We start from the raw sequence: 18,367 nt of genomic DNA, 5'->3' as shown, positions 1-18,367 counted from the left end.
GGACTTGTAGTTTTGCAACAGCTGGAGGTCCATCATGCCTCTGCCTCTGGGTGTCATGCTTGTGGCTGTCAGAGTTTTGCTATGCCTCATGGGACTTGTAGTTCTGCAACAGCTGGAGGTCCAATAATTGCATATCCCTGACATAGGGGCTCAATGGAAGCAATTTGTGATGTGTACTTGCATCAAAGCTTATAATAACATTTAAAAATAAAAATTTACAAAATTTTAAAATTTCGGTGGCAGAAACCACAAAGTGCAGGAGGAGGACACAGGTAGCTGATTCACTCAGAGGGTGCTGAAGACTCTTTAGCAAGCTTAGAGTTTCAAGAAAGAAGTTCAGTGTCCCAGGCAGCAGGACAGGCAAGTTTGAACCATATTTTTTTTCTTTTTTGCTGGGAGGGATTGCTAAAATAGCAATGCTGACTTTAAAAACATAAACAAAATACTTCACGATTTCTCATTTTGACCATTACTAAATACCTGGAAACGAGTTTTGCAAAATAGTAGTGGGAACATCATACCACAAAAATAGATTTTGATTTTATAAATAGTTTCGTAATACCAACACACTGATCACACTATTCTTTAAGGGGAGGTGGTTACAATGCTCCACACACATTGTTTCTATAAAATAATAAAACATTTGCCACTTTGATGAGAAAGTTTTGTTAAACATGGTTTTAGGCTGTGGGGAGGTGGATTATATTGCACTGCAAAGCAAAACGAGCAGAACAATGTCTTCCAAGTTGCTGCTCAATATAAAAAAAAGGCACACTCCAAAAAAATTAAATAAAGTGACTGAAACAATCCACCTTATTTGTGAGAGGAGAGGGGACAAAAAATAGCGTATGCCATGAAACCAATGCTATTTAACAAATATTTCCTAAGTCAAAATTGATATATAGAGATATTATATATATGAGAGAGAGAGATAGATATAGATATATAGAGAAAGAGATAGATAGAATATATATATATAGAGATATTATATATATGAGAGAGAGAGATAGATATAGATATATAGAGAAAGAGATAGATAGAATATATATATATATATATATATATATATATATATATATATATATATATATATATATATATATATATATATATAAAATAAAGAAAAAAAATAAAGTTTAAAGCTAAACTCTGGAAGAACAAACTCCTCCCTTGCTGTGGGGCTGCGCCCACACTGCAAGGGTTACCTGCTTGTTTATGTCTAGGGGGAAAGCAATTTTATGTACCCAATCTTCTGCACCGCTACACTGGTCCCTGCAGCCTCTACTCTGCTATGCTCCAACGGTTTAAGGACCTCCGATGTCCTCAAGACTGATACAGGGCTCACACAGGATGCGAAGATGTTGGGGGGCAGTCCAACGCCAGAGCAGTGGAGGATTGGGTAAGTAAAAGTGCTTTTCCTGTCCCCTAGACATAAAGCAGCAGTTAAAAACATAGTGCAGGCACAGCCGCACTGCAATGGAGGACTTTTGGTTCCCCAGAGTTGGCTTTAAGCCTGCCAAGACCTCCAACTCCACCCCAGGCCTCCTAACATTACATGGAGGGCTCGTTCTCCCTTGTCTGTTTATTTTCTGAATCCTATTGAAATCATCAGAAATGTACCAAACTGCATGCCAATATGTATGGACACATGTAAATGCACATTCCCATACAATGCATGTTTTGAAAAATGTGCCTAAACTATCTTTAGGCTAAAAATGCAGTGTATGAACACCATTTTATTTATCTTTTTCGCACATGACAATGAGGTAGATTTATTAGGCATAGAACAATAAAAAAGTGGATTTTGCACTTAAAGTGGAGTTCCACCCATATAAAAGTCAGCAGCTACAAAAAGTGTAGCTGCTGAATTTTAATAAATCAGACACTCACCTGTCCCACGATCCAGACGAATGAAGCCCCGCTCCTCTCCGCAAGCATTCTGACAGCCGGGCAAGCACTGCGCATGCGCGAACAGCGATTGGCTGGGCAATCTTCTGTGACGTGTCCCAGAAGATTGCAGGGAGGGAGGGGGGAGAGGTGAATTGCACGGAGGGAGGGGGGAGAAGAGACCTGGGAGGAAATGGGAGCTGGGTGCCCCTAAAAAGAGGCATGTGGCATGTCAGGGGGTCACCTTCACTTAAAGCAGAAGTTCCATTTTTTGGTGGAACTTTGCTTTAAAGGAGGTGTTCCAGCCAGGGGAAAGAAAAAAATGAAAAGTCAGCAGCTACAAATACTGTAACTGCTAACTTTTAATATATGCACACTTACCTGTCCAGGGAGCCTGCAATGTCAGCACCCCAGCCGATTTTCAGATCAGCTGTCAGGTGCTGCCGCCGCCATCTCCACTATGGGAATTCCGTGTCCTGTCGAATACTGCCTGCGATGGGTCTGCGCATGCGCAGTACCAAACGTCACTCCCGCTGATATGTTGATCAGCTGGCGTAACGGCAACCCAGCGCATGCGCAGATCGTCAGAGGCATCTGGCGACGCTATGAAAACAACGGAGGGAGAACGTACTTGTCCGATTATGCCTCGCTGTTGCAGGCTGGGTTTTCCATGTGCTGAACGGTGGGTTTTGTGTGTGTTGCAGCAGGGTGGGTTTAGTGTGTTGAACGACGGGTTTTGCGTGTAAGGGCGGGTTCCAACACACCCAGAACCCGCCCTGCAACAGCGAGGCTAACAGCGAGTACGTTCTCCCTCCTGTTTGCATAGTGTCAGATAATGCCTCAGACTATCTGTGAATATGCTGTGTGGATGTCATGCCAGCTGATCAACATATCAGCTGGAATGACGTTTGGTACTGAGACACATCGGAGGCATTTTTCCGGCAGCGAAGCCTTGCGTCTCCCGGAAGTGGAGACAGGGACCTGTCAAAAACAGGTACCCATTCCTAACCCCCCCCCCCCCCCCCCCGAAAGGTGCCAATTTGTGGCACTGGGGGGGTGGGGGTGAAGCAAATAAGCGGAGGTTCCATTTTGGGGTGGAACTCCGCTTTAATCCTAACACAGAGCCAACATCTTGTTATAACCAAAACAGTCCTATTTTGATTGCTGGCCCACAGCATAAATGTGGCTGAACAAGCGATTAACAATTCAGCAATGGGGATTACAAAATATTCCACAGCGCAGATATGAAAGAATGCACAGCAGTCTGACCATAAATGGTTGCTACTGGCACCAGACACTTTTCTTTAAACCCATTAGGAGGCTTTAGGATAACTTGGGGAGCCTCTTAAAAAATATTTCTATAAATGTCTGGTATAAAAGTAGAATCCATGTTTTACAGAGGACATTTAGTTGCTAGCCGCTACTTACCAATGCATACAAATGATTTCAGACAAGAAGCCTCTTCTGTGGTCACCTTCACAGTGTTGCACACGGATATGAAATCTTTCACAATCAACAATACTTTTTTGCTCCATGATACCTTTGGCTCCTTTTCTTAATATACCCACCTGCTTATCGGTGACGATACTCTCTCTCTCTGTCTCTTTCCCTGTCACGATCCCGTTCCCGATCACGATGCCTCTCACGTTCACGACTTCTTTCCCGGTAATAGTCCTCATGGCGATCTCGGCTGCGAGATTTGTGCCGCCTGCTTTTTTCTCGTGACCTACTGTGGTCCCTTTCTCTTGAACGCTCACGTCTTCTAAAGGAAATCATTCAGTTAATTTCCCCTCACAACTAAAACAATTCCTTCTTAACAAAAAATAGGCTTTCCAATATGACATACTAGGAACAATAAGGCAAGGCTTCCCTAAAAGTTAACACTGCTAAAAGTCAGTATAGTAACAGGTCTTCAGGTTTAGGTTGGGTATCAGTCATTATTTGCTCTCCTCAAGACTGAAACCAAACAAAAGTCTTACTAGATGAAGTTATTGGCAGTCTTTTGCATTCCGCCATGATTAAGCTCTCATAGCCAGATAGAAACTAGGAGAGAAGAGAATTATTTCTTAATGGCCAGTGAGGGAAATATGAAAAGGTATTCAGTGCTTTTCAACATGTAAACTTCATGTGTAGTTTTTCTATACAAAGACACAGGTGGAACACATTCTGAAATTATCAGGACAGAAAAGTTACCTAGACCCTGAACCATAAGACTTTGATTCAATTCCATGAAGACAGTCCTGCAGAGAACTAATGAGTACTTTGCAACGATCATCAGCTGACACTTTGGACTGTTTAATTAAAGAAATAGCTGTCACCAAAGTTTCAATAGCGCTTCCATAATCACCTGCAAAATAAAAAAAAATATATAAAAATCACAAAAAAGGTAATTTTCATTCACAGGCAGTGCAAAGCAAATTTCAACTGGCCCCAAATCAAAACATACTGAAAGCTTAAAAATGGTACTGACTACCACAATACTATTCCAAGCTTGACTTTCTGAAGGAACTCAGCATGCATTCTAAAATTAGTTATTGCCCAAGACAAACCTTACCATATTTTTTAACTGTAATCCCATGCACATCACACGGTACACGATCTGCACTTTTTAGTATTTTAGTATTTTATCCAAAATTAAAAAAGTAAAGGCTAATACAATTTACGTTAAAAACGAATACACCGCTCCTAAAGCGCCCCTGCCCATTAAAAACAATGGGCAGCGGTGCTTTACAGGCACGTTTAACCCTTTTTTGGCCGTTAGTGGTGGGTAAAAAGCGCCCCGCTAGTGGCCAAAAAAAAAACAACGGTAAAGCCGACGCCAGGGCGCTGCCAGTGTGAAAGTGCCCTTAGTCAACCGAGACGTTAAAAGAAAAAAAGTAAAGGGTAACACATCAAACAAACTGCCAAAAAGCCCACAGTCTGCACAATCCGTAGCATGAATTTAAAGCCAGGATGAAAGAATCCTTCAGTTCATCCATGTAGCCCACAATGTGGACACTCTGAGAGAAAGGAAAAAGTCAGAACAGATGGCAAGACTTTTGTAAAGACCCGAAGAGCTATGGATAAGCTAGATGGCAGTGCCACAAAACGAAAAGGACAGTCTCCCACTAAAAAAAACAATATGCTAATGTAGAAAAAATTTAAAAAATAAATATGAGTGAATAGGCTTCTTTGATGTCAACCAATGTCAGCAGATACCCCTGTTGCAGCGGTGCAATGACTGACCTGCCTGACTTCATATGAAACTTTTGGATCTGAAGGAAGACCTTCAGGCCCAGAAGATGAACAGGTCAGTGTAAGAACCCTGAAATTGCTCCTCTGCGGGCATTGCTGAAGAGCAGCCGGCAAATCCTTCAACCTCTGCAGAGAAGGCATGAATCAGGGAGGAAGGAGGGAGCAAAAACTGGTTCAGCAAGCCATAATTAAAGTCAAAGAATTTGGTGCAATTGAACAGACAGATGGCCAAGATCGGACATCTGCTTGAGGAAATCCCGAAGTCTGTCCATGCAATACCATAAAGCCTTTGCAAGAAGTTTCAAGCGCTGAAGTGCAGAAGGATCTGCGAGAATAGAACCCAGGTCAAAAGTGAAATGTTAAGAGCAGACTACAAGGGTCTCACAGATCTGCACAGAAGCAACGATAGGCTTCATGGAAGGTCCCACTAGAGAAAAAAAAGCCTTAAAACAAAGATTCATGTTTTTAGCCACTGTGTCCTTAAAGTGGTTCTAAAGGCTCAAGTATTTTTTTTTTTACCTTAAGGCACAGTATGCATGATTCAATTTGCTCCAGCAGGGGAAAAAAATTCTATCCTGAACCCCCAAGAGGCAAATTGAATATTTCCTGGATCAACGTTACCTATAAAATGTTAGTATCCAGTTACATTATTACTAAATTATTATGTACATTTAGGAAAGAATCCAGTCCTTTTTTAAAGCAAGTCTACTGAGCTGGCCAGAACAAGATCGCTCTAGAGGGAGTCTATTCAACATTTTCACAGCTCTTACTGTGAAGAAACCTTTCCGTATTTGTAGATCACATTTTTTTTCCTCCAGACAGAGTGCCCCCTTAACACATCACCATTTTTCTAGGTAAATACATTTCAAAAGGTGCTATTGACATGAAATTTTCACCACATGTCAGTAACAACCCATGCAATCCATAAATGCAAAGAAACCAAAACCAATAAGTTCAGAAATTAAGTATTCACAGCGCTTCGCTTTTTCCACATTTTGTTATGTTACAGCCTTATTACATAATGGATTCAACTCATTATTTTCCTCAAAATTCTACAAACAATACTCCATAATGACAATGTGAAAGAAGTTTGTTTGAAATCTTTGCAAATTTATTAAAAAAAAAACAAAAAGACGAAAAAAATTCCATGTACATAAGTATTCACAGCCTTTGCTCAATACTGTGTTGAAGCACCTTTGGCACCAATTTTAGCCTCAAGTCTTTTTGAGTATGATGCTAAAAGCTTAGCACACATTTTTTTGGCCAGTTTCTCTCATTCTTCTTTGCAGGACCTCTCAAGCTGCATCAGGTTGGATGGGGAGCGTTGGTGCACAGCCATTTTCAGATCTCTCCAGAGATGTTCAATCGGGTTCAAGTCTGGGCTCTGGCTGAGCCACTCAAGGACATTCACAGAGTTGTCCGTAGCCACTGCTTTGTTATCTTGGCTGTGTGCTTAGGGTCATTGTCCTGTTGGAAGGTAAACCTTCTCCCCAGTCTTGAGGTCAGAGTGCTCTGGAGCAGGTTTTAAGCAAGCTGCATTCATCTTTCCCTCGATCCTGACTAGTCTCCTAGTTCCTGCCGCTGAAAAACACCCCCAGAGCATGATGCTGCCACCACCATGCTTCAATTTAGGGATGGAATTGGCCAGGTGATAAGCGTGCCTGGTTTCCTCCAGACATGACACTTGCCATTCAGGCCAAAGAGTTCAATCTTTGTTTTCTTTCAAACCAGAGAATTTTGAATTCTCATGGTCAGAGTCTTTCAGGTGCCTTTTGGCAAACTCCAGACGGGCTGTCAAGTGCCTTTTACTGAGGAGTGGTTTCCATCTGGCCACTCTGCCATACAGGCCTGACTGGTGGAGTGCTGCAGATATGGTTGGTTCTTCTGGAAGGTTCGGGTCTATCTGCAGAGAACCGCTGGAGCTCTGCCAGAGCGACCACCTGGTTTTTGGTCACCTCCCTGACTAAGGGCCTTCTCCCCCAATCACTCAGTTTGGCCAGGAGGCCCAATCTAGGAAGGGTGGTTCCAAACTTGTTCTATTTATGAATGATGGTGGCCACTGTGCTCATTGGGACCTTCAATGCTGAAGACATTTTTCTGTACCCTTCTCTAGATCTCTACCTCAATACAATCCTGTCTCAGGAGGTCTACAGACAATTCCTTATACTGGTTTGTGCTCTGACATGCACTGTTAACTGTGGGACCTTATATAGACAGGTGTGTGCCTTTCCAAAGCAGGTCCAATCAACTGAATTTACCACAGGTGGACCCCAATCAAGCTGTACAAACATCTCAAGGACGATTAGTGAAAACAGGATGCACCTGTGATTTTTTCATTTTTGCAAAGATTTTAAACAAATTTCTTTCAGGTTGTCATTATAGGGTATTGCTTGTAGAGTTTTGAGGAAAATAATGAATTGAATCCATTTTGGAATAAGGCTCTAAAAAAACGTGGAAAAAGTAAAGTGCTGTGAATACTTTCCGGATGCACAGTATGTGTAAAAAAATGAAATGACACAGGAAAAAAAAGTATTAAACACATGAAGAAAGGGAGATGCAAAAAGGCATGACAAGCTAAGACACCAGCTAAAATCTATCAGTAATTAGAAAGCAATCCTGCCTGTCAGTGCAAATTAATATCAGCTGGTTCAGTCTTAACTGATGGCCTATAAAAAGGTGTCACACAAGAAACAGCTCATGATATGTAAAATCAAAGAGCTCTCAAGAACTTCACAACCTTATTGTTGCAAAGCATACTGATGGCATTGGTTACAGAAGGATTTCTAAACTGAATGTTCCAGTGAGTACTGTTGGGGCTATAATCCGGAAGTGGAAAGATCATCATTTCACCATAAACCGGCCACGTATAGGTGCTCCTCACAAGATTTCTGACAGAGGAGTGAAAAGAATCAGAAGAGTTGTCCAGGAGCCAAGAACCACTTGTGGACAGCTTCAGAAAGACCTGGAATTAGCAGGTACAATTGTTTCAAAGGAAACAATAAGTAATGCACTCAACTGCCATGGCCTCTATACACAATCACCATGCAAGCTCTTTAAAGTTTGCTGCACAAAATTTAGACAAGCCTGTGAAATAATGGGAGAGTATAGTCTGGTCAGATGAGACCAAAATGTAACTCTTTGGATGCCATAATACACACCGTGGGGGTTATTTACGAAAGGCAAAACCACTTTACAAGTGCACTGAAAGTGCAGTCGCTGTAGATCCGAGGCGGACATGCAAGGAAAATAAAAAACAGCATTTTAGCTTGCACATGACTGGATGATAAAACCAGCAGAACTTCCCCTCATTTCAGATCTGCCCCTCAGATTTAAAGTGACTGCACTTTCAAGTGTACTTTTAAGTGGATTTGCCTTTCGTAAATAACCCCCCATGTTTGGAGGTCAAATGGCACTGCACATCACCCCAATAACACCTCCATACCAACAGTGAAGTTTGAAAGTGGGAACATCAAGGTGTGGGGCTATTTTTCAGTATACAGTGCTGGCAAACTTCATTTTATTGAAGGAATGATGAATGGAAAAAATGTACTAAGACATTCTTGACAAAAATCAGGAGGCGTCTTGAAGCTGTCATTACCAACAAAGGATTTTGTACGAAGCATTAAATAAATTTTCCTTTAGCGTATTCAATATTTTTTCTCTGTCATTCCATGTTATTACACATAACTTAATTACTGAACACATTTGTTTGCGCCCCCCCCACCTTCCTGTCCCACCGGAAGGCCCGAGCAACCAGCTGGCACGTCCGCCGGCTGGCCGAAGACCCAAACAAATCCAATGCTTCTTTCGGGTCTTGGATCTAGTAATCCGGAAGCGATGTCATGACATCACTTCCTGGATTACTGCCATCTTAAAAGGTGCCAGTTTTAAAAAATAAAGTATTAAAAAACGCAGATCTTGACTTTTGAATACTTTGAAGTGCAAAGGAGGGGTTTGGGGTCTTATAGACCCCTGATCTCTCCATAAAGAGTACCTGTCACTGCCTATTACTGTCACAAGGGATGTTTACATTCCTTGTGACAGCAATAACAGTGATTCAAAACCTAAAAATGTACAACACTGGAAATTTTTTTTTTTTAATGTACAAAATATCGGCCAAAAATATTGGCTATCGACAGGAGAGGTGGCCGAAAAATCAGTACCGTATCGGCACCGAAAAAACGATATCAGTCGATCCCTAGTGTACACAATAGCTTTTCAGTTCCAAAAAATAATGATTGAATCATGATTGTAACAGTATGAGCATAACTAAAAACCCTTTACTGACAATGGCCAGCGTTCAGTTCCTTACTAGTAAAGAATGGGGGGGGGGGGGGAAGTAATATGCATTATGGTACATAATTGGCTAATCCTTGGAACGAAGATCAAAAGCAAGTCAGATGCTGCTGTGAAGGAATGCATTTCAATCTCAAATGCAAAGCTAGATAAAGCTAAAAACATGCTGCATTTGCTCAAACAAACCTTCACCCTCTTCCTCATGTTGCTTCCATTCCACCCCTCCTCCCATCCTGCAAAAGCATCTTTTTTTTTTTTTTAAATAAAAAAATGGTAAAAAGTCTGGCCCCGCCATCCCATGTGCATCATTCGACTTAGGCAATTGCGAGGTCAGTCGGAGGTCACTTTAACAAAAGATTGCTAAACTATGATGTTTTGAATGACACTGACTATCCAGCTTGCAGTTCTCCATATTGAAACCATTAATGATAGTTAAATGCACTATATTTCTTAATGCAATAACTACCAAAAACTGAACTTTAGTACTGGGAGAAAATAACTGTTATATATATCACATTGAACACCAACCAGCACTGGCATCAGAAACTGCTCTGGAAATTGCACTGCTAGAAATTGCCCTGTTGCGGTTCATGATTTCCTCAAACTCTGCTTCACTTAAAGGTGTTCTCACAACATCCATATCCCTGCAAAACATATAATATTTGGCATTAAAGAGGGGCCTTAAATGATTTTTTTTTATTTTTTCTCTTTAAAGAGGTCAGACTTACCTTCCTGGTGGTCCATATTCTCCCCGGTCATATGGAGGTGGACGACCATATGGATCTGAAGGTGGTGGGCCACGGCTATCTGAAGTAGGCATACCAGCGTTACCAGGTGGAGGAAAGAAGTTAGGATTTACATGCGGAGCTGGTGGGGGACCTCCAGGGGGTGGACCTGGCAAATGTGGAGGTGGTCCAAGAGCCATAGGAGGTCCTGGAAGACGAGGAGGAAATGGACCAGGGGGTGGAGGAGGTCCCTGTTGAGGAGGGGGGGGCCCAGGTGGAGGACCATATACAGGTGGAGGGGGGCCAGGTGGCAGAGGAACTAGCGGTGGTTGGCCATATGGCTGTCCAGGAAATAAAACTGGGGGAGGTGGTCGTTCGCCACGATTTGGTGGTCCAGTTAATATTGGGGGAAGTGGCTGTCCAGGAGGAGGAGGACCAGGGGGTCCCGGTGGGCCTGGTGGACACATAGGTGGTCTTGGAGGATTCATACCTGTAAAAAAAAAACGAAAAAAAAAACACATTACTGTATTAATACAAGCAAACCATTGCCGGTAGTATTATAGCTAAATCAAAAAATATATGCATATCAAAAGTTAAAGCAGAAATCCAGGCAAAGACTTTTTCTAATTTTGGGTTTATAAAACAATAGTTTCCCTTACAGAGGTGAATCACATTGCTTGATGGCTACTCTAGCCTTAATATTTTTCTTTACGCTGGACAGTTTCACCCTCCCACCTTGATGATGCCCTGTGGGAGGGTGAAACGCGTAGACGTAATTTCCGGTTCCTATTGACATCACTTCTGGTTTCATGGAACGCACGCCATGAACGGCGTGTTTGCATTCACAGCACCATGTTTTTATCTTACTTTTTGTAAGTATCCATTCCCATGTGCAATAAATCCACTTTTAGCAGTACTTCACTATCAGTCCATTCTTTTTTTCCCATTTTAGGTACCTGTTTGTCTGGCTGAGAACCTTTACAAGGAAGTTTTAACTAATGATCTGATGCCAAACCCGCCATTCCTGGCCATCACTATTAAGCCTGAAGTGACCCTTAGACTGAAAAGCTGGGGGTCTTTGTGATCCGGTGAGTGGGGACACAGTAGGGGGTGTTGTGGTACACCTGAAAATTTCTGAAGCACTTTACACTTTCTGCACTTTTGGACTGGAGCACTTCAGTCACTTTATATGGACTCTTATGTTTATTATTGTCACTTATATTGTATTTGCTAGTGCTGTATTGTATATATTTGCATTTGTTCAAGTGATTAGCACCTTGTGTATAGCAGCTGAATCTGTTATTAGTTCATTCAATTTATATTTTGCACACCATTAGCGCATGTATATATTTAGAATATATGTTTACTGTAAATATATATTGTGCAATTGAAAAATAAGGGACATGTTTAGTGACTTCATTGTGGATGCATTATCAACTAAAGGGAAAGAGAAAATGCAGTGTCTTATATATATTTATATCATCATGTAAAATGCTGCATTACATTATTCTTACCTGCAAAAGGTGGAGGAGGTCCTCCGGGTCCAGTAGGTCCAGGAAATCTGTCACCAGGACCTGAGGGTGGGAACCGGCCCCTGCCTCTGCCACCCGGTGGAAACGGTAAGCGGGCATTGATACCAGGTGGTCCAGCTTTTCCTTCTCCGGACATTTGGCCAGCCTGTGTAGCTGCAACAATTAAAATAAAACAAAAAGTATCTATATCTAAAAACATTTCAAGTGTAGGCGAACCTACCCATTTTCTTACTAATGAGCCTTATTTAACCACTTCCCGCCCGGCCTATAAGCAAAATGACGGCCGGGAAGTGGTTCAATTATCCTGACTGGGCGTCATATGACGTCCAGCAGGATAAGCCGCGATCACGCGCCCATGAGGACGCGCGGCCCATCAGTGTCGCCTATCAGTGCCAGTCAGTGAAAGGAGAAAACAAAATTTTAGAACAGAAACTTTTTTTTTTTAAATGTCAGTCTTTTTTAGTTTGTTGAGCAAAAAATAAACCCAGTGGTGATCAAATACTACCAAAGGAAAGCTCTATTTGTGGGAAGATGCTCCAAAGTGAGGAATCCCCTATCAATCATGACTCCCTGTTTAAGAAGAACTTGCCGCTACTGCAGTGCCTCTTTAAAGACGAACTGCAGTCTGCTCACATAATTTATAATAAAAACATCTTTGCCATTCTGAAGCTTCCCTCCAACCACTTTGCATATTATTTTATATATATTCTGCAATTCTGTACTTGCCAAATATGATGCAGAAATCTCCCTTCACTGAGCCTGGCTGCAGCCATTTTAACTGTGGGCAGCTGAAGCTGCTGCCTATTCACTTCCTGGATTTACACAGAGGCACACCTCCAGCTCTCATAAACCCTCTTATGACCTATCCCCTCCCTTCCTGGCAAACTCTCACAAGAGTGAGAGAGAGAGCTGTGCATTATGTCATAAGCCTAGGCTTTTTATTAGACAAGAAAAAGGAAGTAGGCTGTATAAGTTATTTACTGGCAGAATAAAATGTTTTGCGATCTAAAGTTAAAACAAGGGCAGAAGATTTAATAGATGGAAAGATGAAAAAAAATGACTGAAGTTCCACTTTAAGTGGTTAAACATCTCTCATTTACAGACGGATCCTCATCCCTTTGATCTAAGAACCAAATGTTTACAATTGTTCTCTTCATCTCTGATGTAGAGATAAATTTGGCAGGCTGCCTGGATTTTTTTTGTGTCAGGTATCAGAAGTGAGCAGAGAACTTTCTGCACTTGTTACATAGAATCGGGAAATGCTGTTTTAAGATCGGGAGAGGAGTAGAATCACAATTTTGATTCTTTAACAATTAATCATGCAGCTCTAGGTTGTGCATGAACTGATTTAATTATTTACAGCTAAGCTCAAGGCACTACTGTGCAGAAGTGTAGGGGAAGCTGATATTTTCACATATAAATAGAAGTACCTGAATCTATCTACATTTATTCATTCTTTAATAAACTATGTTAGCCAATAATAAATACTATTTTAGTTTATCAATTTAGAATTGAACCTAAATTACGGCCCTAAAATTCTTCTTCTATCTTTGGTATGCATGAGGATACCAAACGTGTGCTACGCAAAAGGCATTTGCAAATTTTAAGGGTTAGTTCACTTAAAAAAAAAAAAAAAAGCGCAACGCGGTCAATCCCATGTGGGCTTAGATAAGGCCCTCAAGAAAAAGGATGGTTCTCCCTCCTATTGTGCTGGGGGGGGGGGGGGGGGGGGTTTGTCCCAACAACTGCTCTGTCATAGTTGTAAGTTGGGAGAGATCCATGTAAAGCAGTGCCAATTTTTCGGCAGGCTTCTGTCATCATGAATGTGGCCCATGGGTACCAGAAGAGAGGCATTGTTGCAAGATCTGATCAGCATAGGGTGCTGCAGTGGTATAGTGTGACTGCATAGTAGTGGGCCTTTTTTTTTTTTTTACAAGACATGAACTATCCTTGCCATCATATATCAAGTGGGTTGAGGGCACCAGAGGTGACTGGTTAACATTAAAGCAAAGCCTCTCAGATCATTTCTACTTAGGGTTAACTTTTTGGGGGGATACAGCACCATACACTTTACCTTTCTCTTCAGGTGTCTGCATCTGTTCATCCCTGTAAACGTTAACTTCAGCCTTGACTAAACAGAAAAGTTGCACCAAAGCCTTTCTTCTGCTCTCTCCACCATTCACACAACTAATCTTACTACGATCCTACAATGCATTACATTTTGTGAATGGGCATTGGAGCAGCTGAATGACAGGTCTCTTCAGCTCATTCATACCAATGTGTATGGTGCTATATCTCAAAAAAATATTTTTTACTAAACTTTAGGTCTAAAAAAGTAAAGTCAGCAACTGAATCTTAAAAACAAGCTTATGGCATATATTGCTGTCAGAAACGTGTTTTAACCCTTTGCCTTATCAACACTTTCTTGGTAGTCAAAGTGCTCATAGAATGTGTAAGTGACAGCAGGAGAGGGTAGGCCAGCTGTCAACATTACTTAAAAATGTCAAAACAGATATTGCAGAACCTCTGGTTTCAGGACTATTACACCTAGAATGTGTGTGAAGGGATGTGCATTTTTGCGCTTTTTAATGCATTTTCTTACATGTCAACTGTAACAAAACATATGAATTTTTTGAGCAATCGGAGGTAATCTTACAAAATTCCTCCACACTGAGCTCTCCAAACAGATTTCACAGAGGGGTCTCTGGTTTACGAGTTTTATCGAATTTGACCATTTTAGCCACATTTAATGATTGGCTGAATGATCCTATGTCTTCAGACCTCACATCTTTGGACTGACACCAAGCAATAACATGGAATGCCCTGTCCATAATGAAGGTTCCTGCTTGTTACAACTCGGCAGCAAGACTCCTGCTGATCGGGCCCTTATACCCTAGAATCCACTACAAATCTTTCCAGCCCAATTCAACTTCTCTTGCGCCTTTTAAAAGCACCAACCTTTAGCCCAAGTAGGGCTCCCCACTAATGCCAACTTTTTCTCGAGGATTACAGCAATAATAATTTACAGATAAATATGTGATACTTACTTTTTCTCGATTGTGACTCAAATTGAGTAAGGAACTGCTTATTGCAAGGCGTTACAGCAGGATTCTGCCCATGTAGCTCTCTTTTTGGCAACAAATCCATGAGTTTCTTTGATGAAGTCTCTGATCCAACACATATTAATGCAAACCTTTGCAAATAAAAGCATATAAATTAAGGAAGACTCACGCACATTTAGACTAAATAAATTCCCTTAAAGAGTAACTCCACTTTTGTTGAGGAAAAAAAAAAAACATTCCCCTCTGGGCGATCTATGTACATTGCAATGATTTTAACAAACTTTGTTGCAAACAGCTACCGTTTGTTATTCTGAAGAAACAGCAGTTGGTGTGTGTCCATGTGCAAAATTAATGTAAATGGGAGTGATTTCAGAATTATCAATCAGCTGTTACATTTGCAGGGCTCTAATGAGGAAAGAGGCAGGGTCTGCATTCCTTTATATGCGATTCCCCTTTGAGAGTAACTCACCAAAAATCTGACTTGCAACTTGCAGACTTTTAGGAAAATCAGTAAGCCAGTCACACAAGCAGCAAATGACATTTCTGAGGGGAATTCTGTATACCACCCATGTACAGAATACTGCCAGGTTGCTCTATTGCATTTTACAAAAAATTACAGCACTGCAGATTGAAAAGGAAAGTTAATATTTAATAACCTTAAAGTTACAATATGAATTGTATCATGCATGTATATGCTATATATTTTTTTTGCTATTTTTTTCCACAAAAGGGGAGTTACCCTTTAAAAGAAGTCAATGGATAATCAACATGGTCAACAAGTTTAAAGTGCACCGCAATAACTGGTAACTTTCCTTAATAATGTAAATAATTATATCAGTTGCATGAAGGGTAAACATACTAAACAATACCTCGGTTCAGGGTTTCATGTCACTTAGCAGAAATTATGCAAGATGTTCATGATATTTCGCACATAAGGAGATATTTATTTCTTTTTGTCAATCCCTCCTCATTGGCTCCTGCTACGGTCAATTACAGCCAGTGAGCTAATGAGGATAGAGCGGAGGAGGGGCTGAGCTGCGCTGTGTGTAAATGGACACAGAGCAGTTTGGAAGTGAACCTCCTTAGGTGCCCCTATAGTAAGCTCCTTGCTATGGGGGCATTCGTGGGAGGGGCCAGGAGTGCTGGCAGGGACCCGAGAAGAGGAGGATCAGGGCTGCTCTGTGCAAAAGCACTGCACAGAGCAGGTAAGCATGACATGTTTAAAAAAATAAATGAAATTTGGGGGGGGGGGGGGGGGGGGGGGGGGATGGAAACATTCAGCACCAATGTATGTGTATATCCTTAGATGTCCGAGAAAAAAAAAAATTCAAAAAAAATTTAATGGCTGAGCTGCCTTGTTATAGCCCAGACCAACACACTTTATTTTCCTTCTACAATGTATAGGACAGTAAAAATGGTGGGCAACGTCAATTCAGTGCTGTTGTCGGCTGTCAGTGTTGTGCCAGCAGAAAGGTTGACCCAACAGCAGTTGTAATGCCTTGTAATAATGGTAACATGTTGCCCTGTGCTGCTACAATTGGGCACACCACTTAAAACCTTGAAAAAAAAATGAACTGGAGGTCTGGGAGTTGCTTAGTAGTGCTGTTTTATATACCAAAACAGGGATACTGCAACTGTTGCATACGAAATAATATGCTGCAGTACTGTGTTTAGCACACTACTGAACATCTGAACATAAGAGTGCAGCTTCCAGAACTGTCCACTGCTAGCTAGGTCTACTTACAGTACATACTATGCCTAAAAAATACATACTATAAAACTGGCTTGATTTTTTTTGAACAAGCATTTGAACTTACCCTTTTGACTGGCCATTAGCACGATTCTCATAGAACTTAATTTCCAAAATATCATTGACACCCAAAGAGTGAACTGCATCAGTCAAGTCTTCATCTGTTGTCCACTGAACATACAAACAACATACAAACAAAATGTCAGCATCATTTTAACCAGGACAACAAAAAAAAATAAAAGTTATTAATCATATTTTAAGCCAACACAGATCAAGAAAGACAATACCTTGAAAACAAAGCCTTGTTGCTTAACCACTTATGGACCACCCACGGTCGTTATACATTGGTACTTTGAAGAGGAATATCGTTGTTAAGGCAGCAGCTAGCTACCATGAGTCCGGTATCCTCTTTAGCTGGTGGTCGGCTTTCAGATAAAAGTTGGCTCTGCGGGGGATTCGCCGCAAGATCACTTTTATTGGCGGCAGGAGAGGGGGGCCCCCCTCCCGCCATGCTCCAGTGCCCTCTGCCACTTACCGAAGCTGCTGGCGGAGGACATTGGGACCGGTCTCCTGTTAGGTATGGAGATGAGTGAGGGGAAGATGGGCCCCACCCGTCTCCATACCATTGCATGGTGGAAGCGACGTCAAAGCGTCACTTCCGCCCATAGCTCTTAAAGAGACTTTTATTTTTATTGCATTTTAGTGTAAATATGAGTTCTGAGGTCTTTTTGACCCCAGATCTCATATTCAAGAGGTCCTGTCATGCTTTTTTCTATTACAAGGGATGTTGACAATTTTTTTTTAAAAAAAAAAAAGAACAGCGTAAAAATTAAAAATAAAAAGGTAACATAAATAAGAAAAAAATATTTTTTGTTTTAAACACACCCTGCCAAGCTCACATGCAGAAGCTAACGCATACGTGAGCAGCACCAGCATATGAAAACGGTGTTCAAACTGTTTTTAACTTGTAAACACCAAATCTCAGAAAGAGGCTCGGGCTGAAGTAGTAAAAAAAATAACGTGCATTACTTTAAATTAGGTAATGACAATTTTTGCTGAATAAATCGGTCAGTAGCAGAAAAAATGCTCTGCCTAAAGCGGTGAAAAAAAGGTGTGTGGTTGCAAATGTTACAGGCACCAGTCTGAAGGAGAGATTCAGAAACACTATGGGGGTTATTTACTAAAAGGCAAAGCCACTGTGCACTGAAAGTGCAGTTGCTGTAGATCTGAGGGGGGGGCATGCAAGGAAAATAAAAAAACTGAATTTTTGCTTGCACATGATTGGATGATAGAAATCAGCAGAGCTTCCCCTCAGGTCTACAGCGACTACACTTCCAAGTGCACTTGCAGTGCACAGTGGATTTGCCTTTAGTAAATCAACCCCTATATGCCAAATAACACCCATTGCACAGTCTGTAAATGTAACATGCAGTAAATTACATTTATCTGGAAATCTGACCACTGACTATGGACAGCATATAGCCTCTTCTGCATCAGAGGGTGAGCGATTCTACTCTGATAGGATGGAAAAAGCCAGGGACAGGCTACATGTCACCTTTGGGGGAAAGTGCAAAAATATTTCAACACTGCGGGGTCCTTGGACACTAAAAATTATCTGTAAACAAAGCTGTATACTATATCCATAATCCAGCCCCTGGGACTTTGCACATTAGCATATGGGTATGGTCAACCCCTCATTTTCTAGTATCTGGATCCCCTTTAACTAGAGATACACCCATGTTTAACCATTTTATCTGATTACCACCTATGATTCTTACTTACCTCTAGCAATTAACAAGTATAATAATGTAAAAAGAGACAAACCTTTAAAAAAAACAGTCTTCTTTTTAACTATGACTCAATATACAGTTGTTTAATCAG

General features: G+C 41.2%; 1 protein-coding gene across 4 annotated transcripts in view; it reads right to left on the bottom strand.

Annotated features, from left to right (window-relative positions):
* The window catches only part of CPSF6 (cleavage and polyadenylation specific factor 6), a 45,169-nt gene that overhangs the window by 11,725 nt on the left and 15,077 nt on the right, over nt 1-18,367 (bottom strand). The window contains exons 3-9 of one of the 4 annotated variants that reach the window (XM_073620071.1): nt 16,554-16,657; nt 14,722-14,867; nt 11,657-11,830; nt 10,146-10,632; nt 9,946-10,061; nt 4,081-4,234; nt 3,456-3,649 (exon numbers count right to left, since the gene is read on the bottom strand). In XM_073620071.1, the coding sequence (XP_073476172.1) occupies nt 3,460-3,649; nt 4,081-4,234; nt 9,946-10,061; nt 10,146-10,632; nt 11,657-11,830; nt 14,722-14,867; nt 16,554-16,657 (1,371 nt within the window). In that variant the 3' untranslated portion in view covers nt 3,456-3,459. The remainder of the gene's footprint in view (nt 1-3,455; nt 3,650-4,080; nt 4,235-9,945; nt 10,062-10,145; nt 10,633-11,656; nt 11,831-14,721; nt 14,868-16,553; nt 16,658-18,367) is intronic. The other 3 variants (XM_073620073.1, XM_073620072.1, XM_073620074.1) reach the window with 3 other exon arrangements.

This window comes from Aquarana catesbeiana, linkage group LG03, assembly GCF_042186555.1.
Source record: "Aquarana catesbeiana isolate 2022-GZ linkage group LG03, ASM4218655v1, whole genome shotgun sequence".
Lineage (NCBI taxonomy): Eukaryota > Metazoa > Chordata > Amphibia > Anura > Ranidae > Aquarana > Aquarana catesbeiana.
The sequence above is the reverse complement of the archived record's forward strand: the minus strand, read 5'-3'. Positions and strand labels throughout refer to the sequence as shown.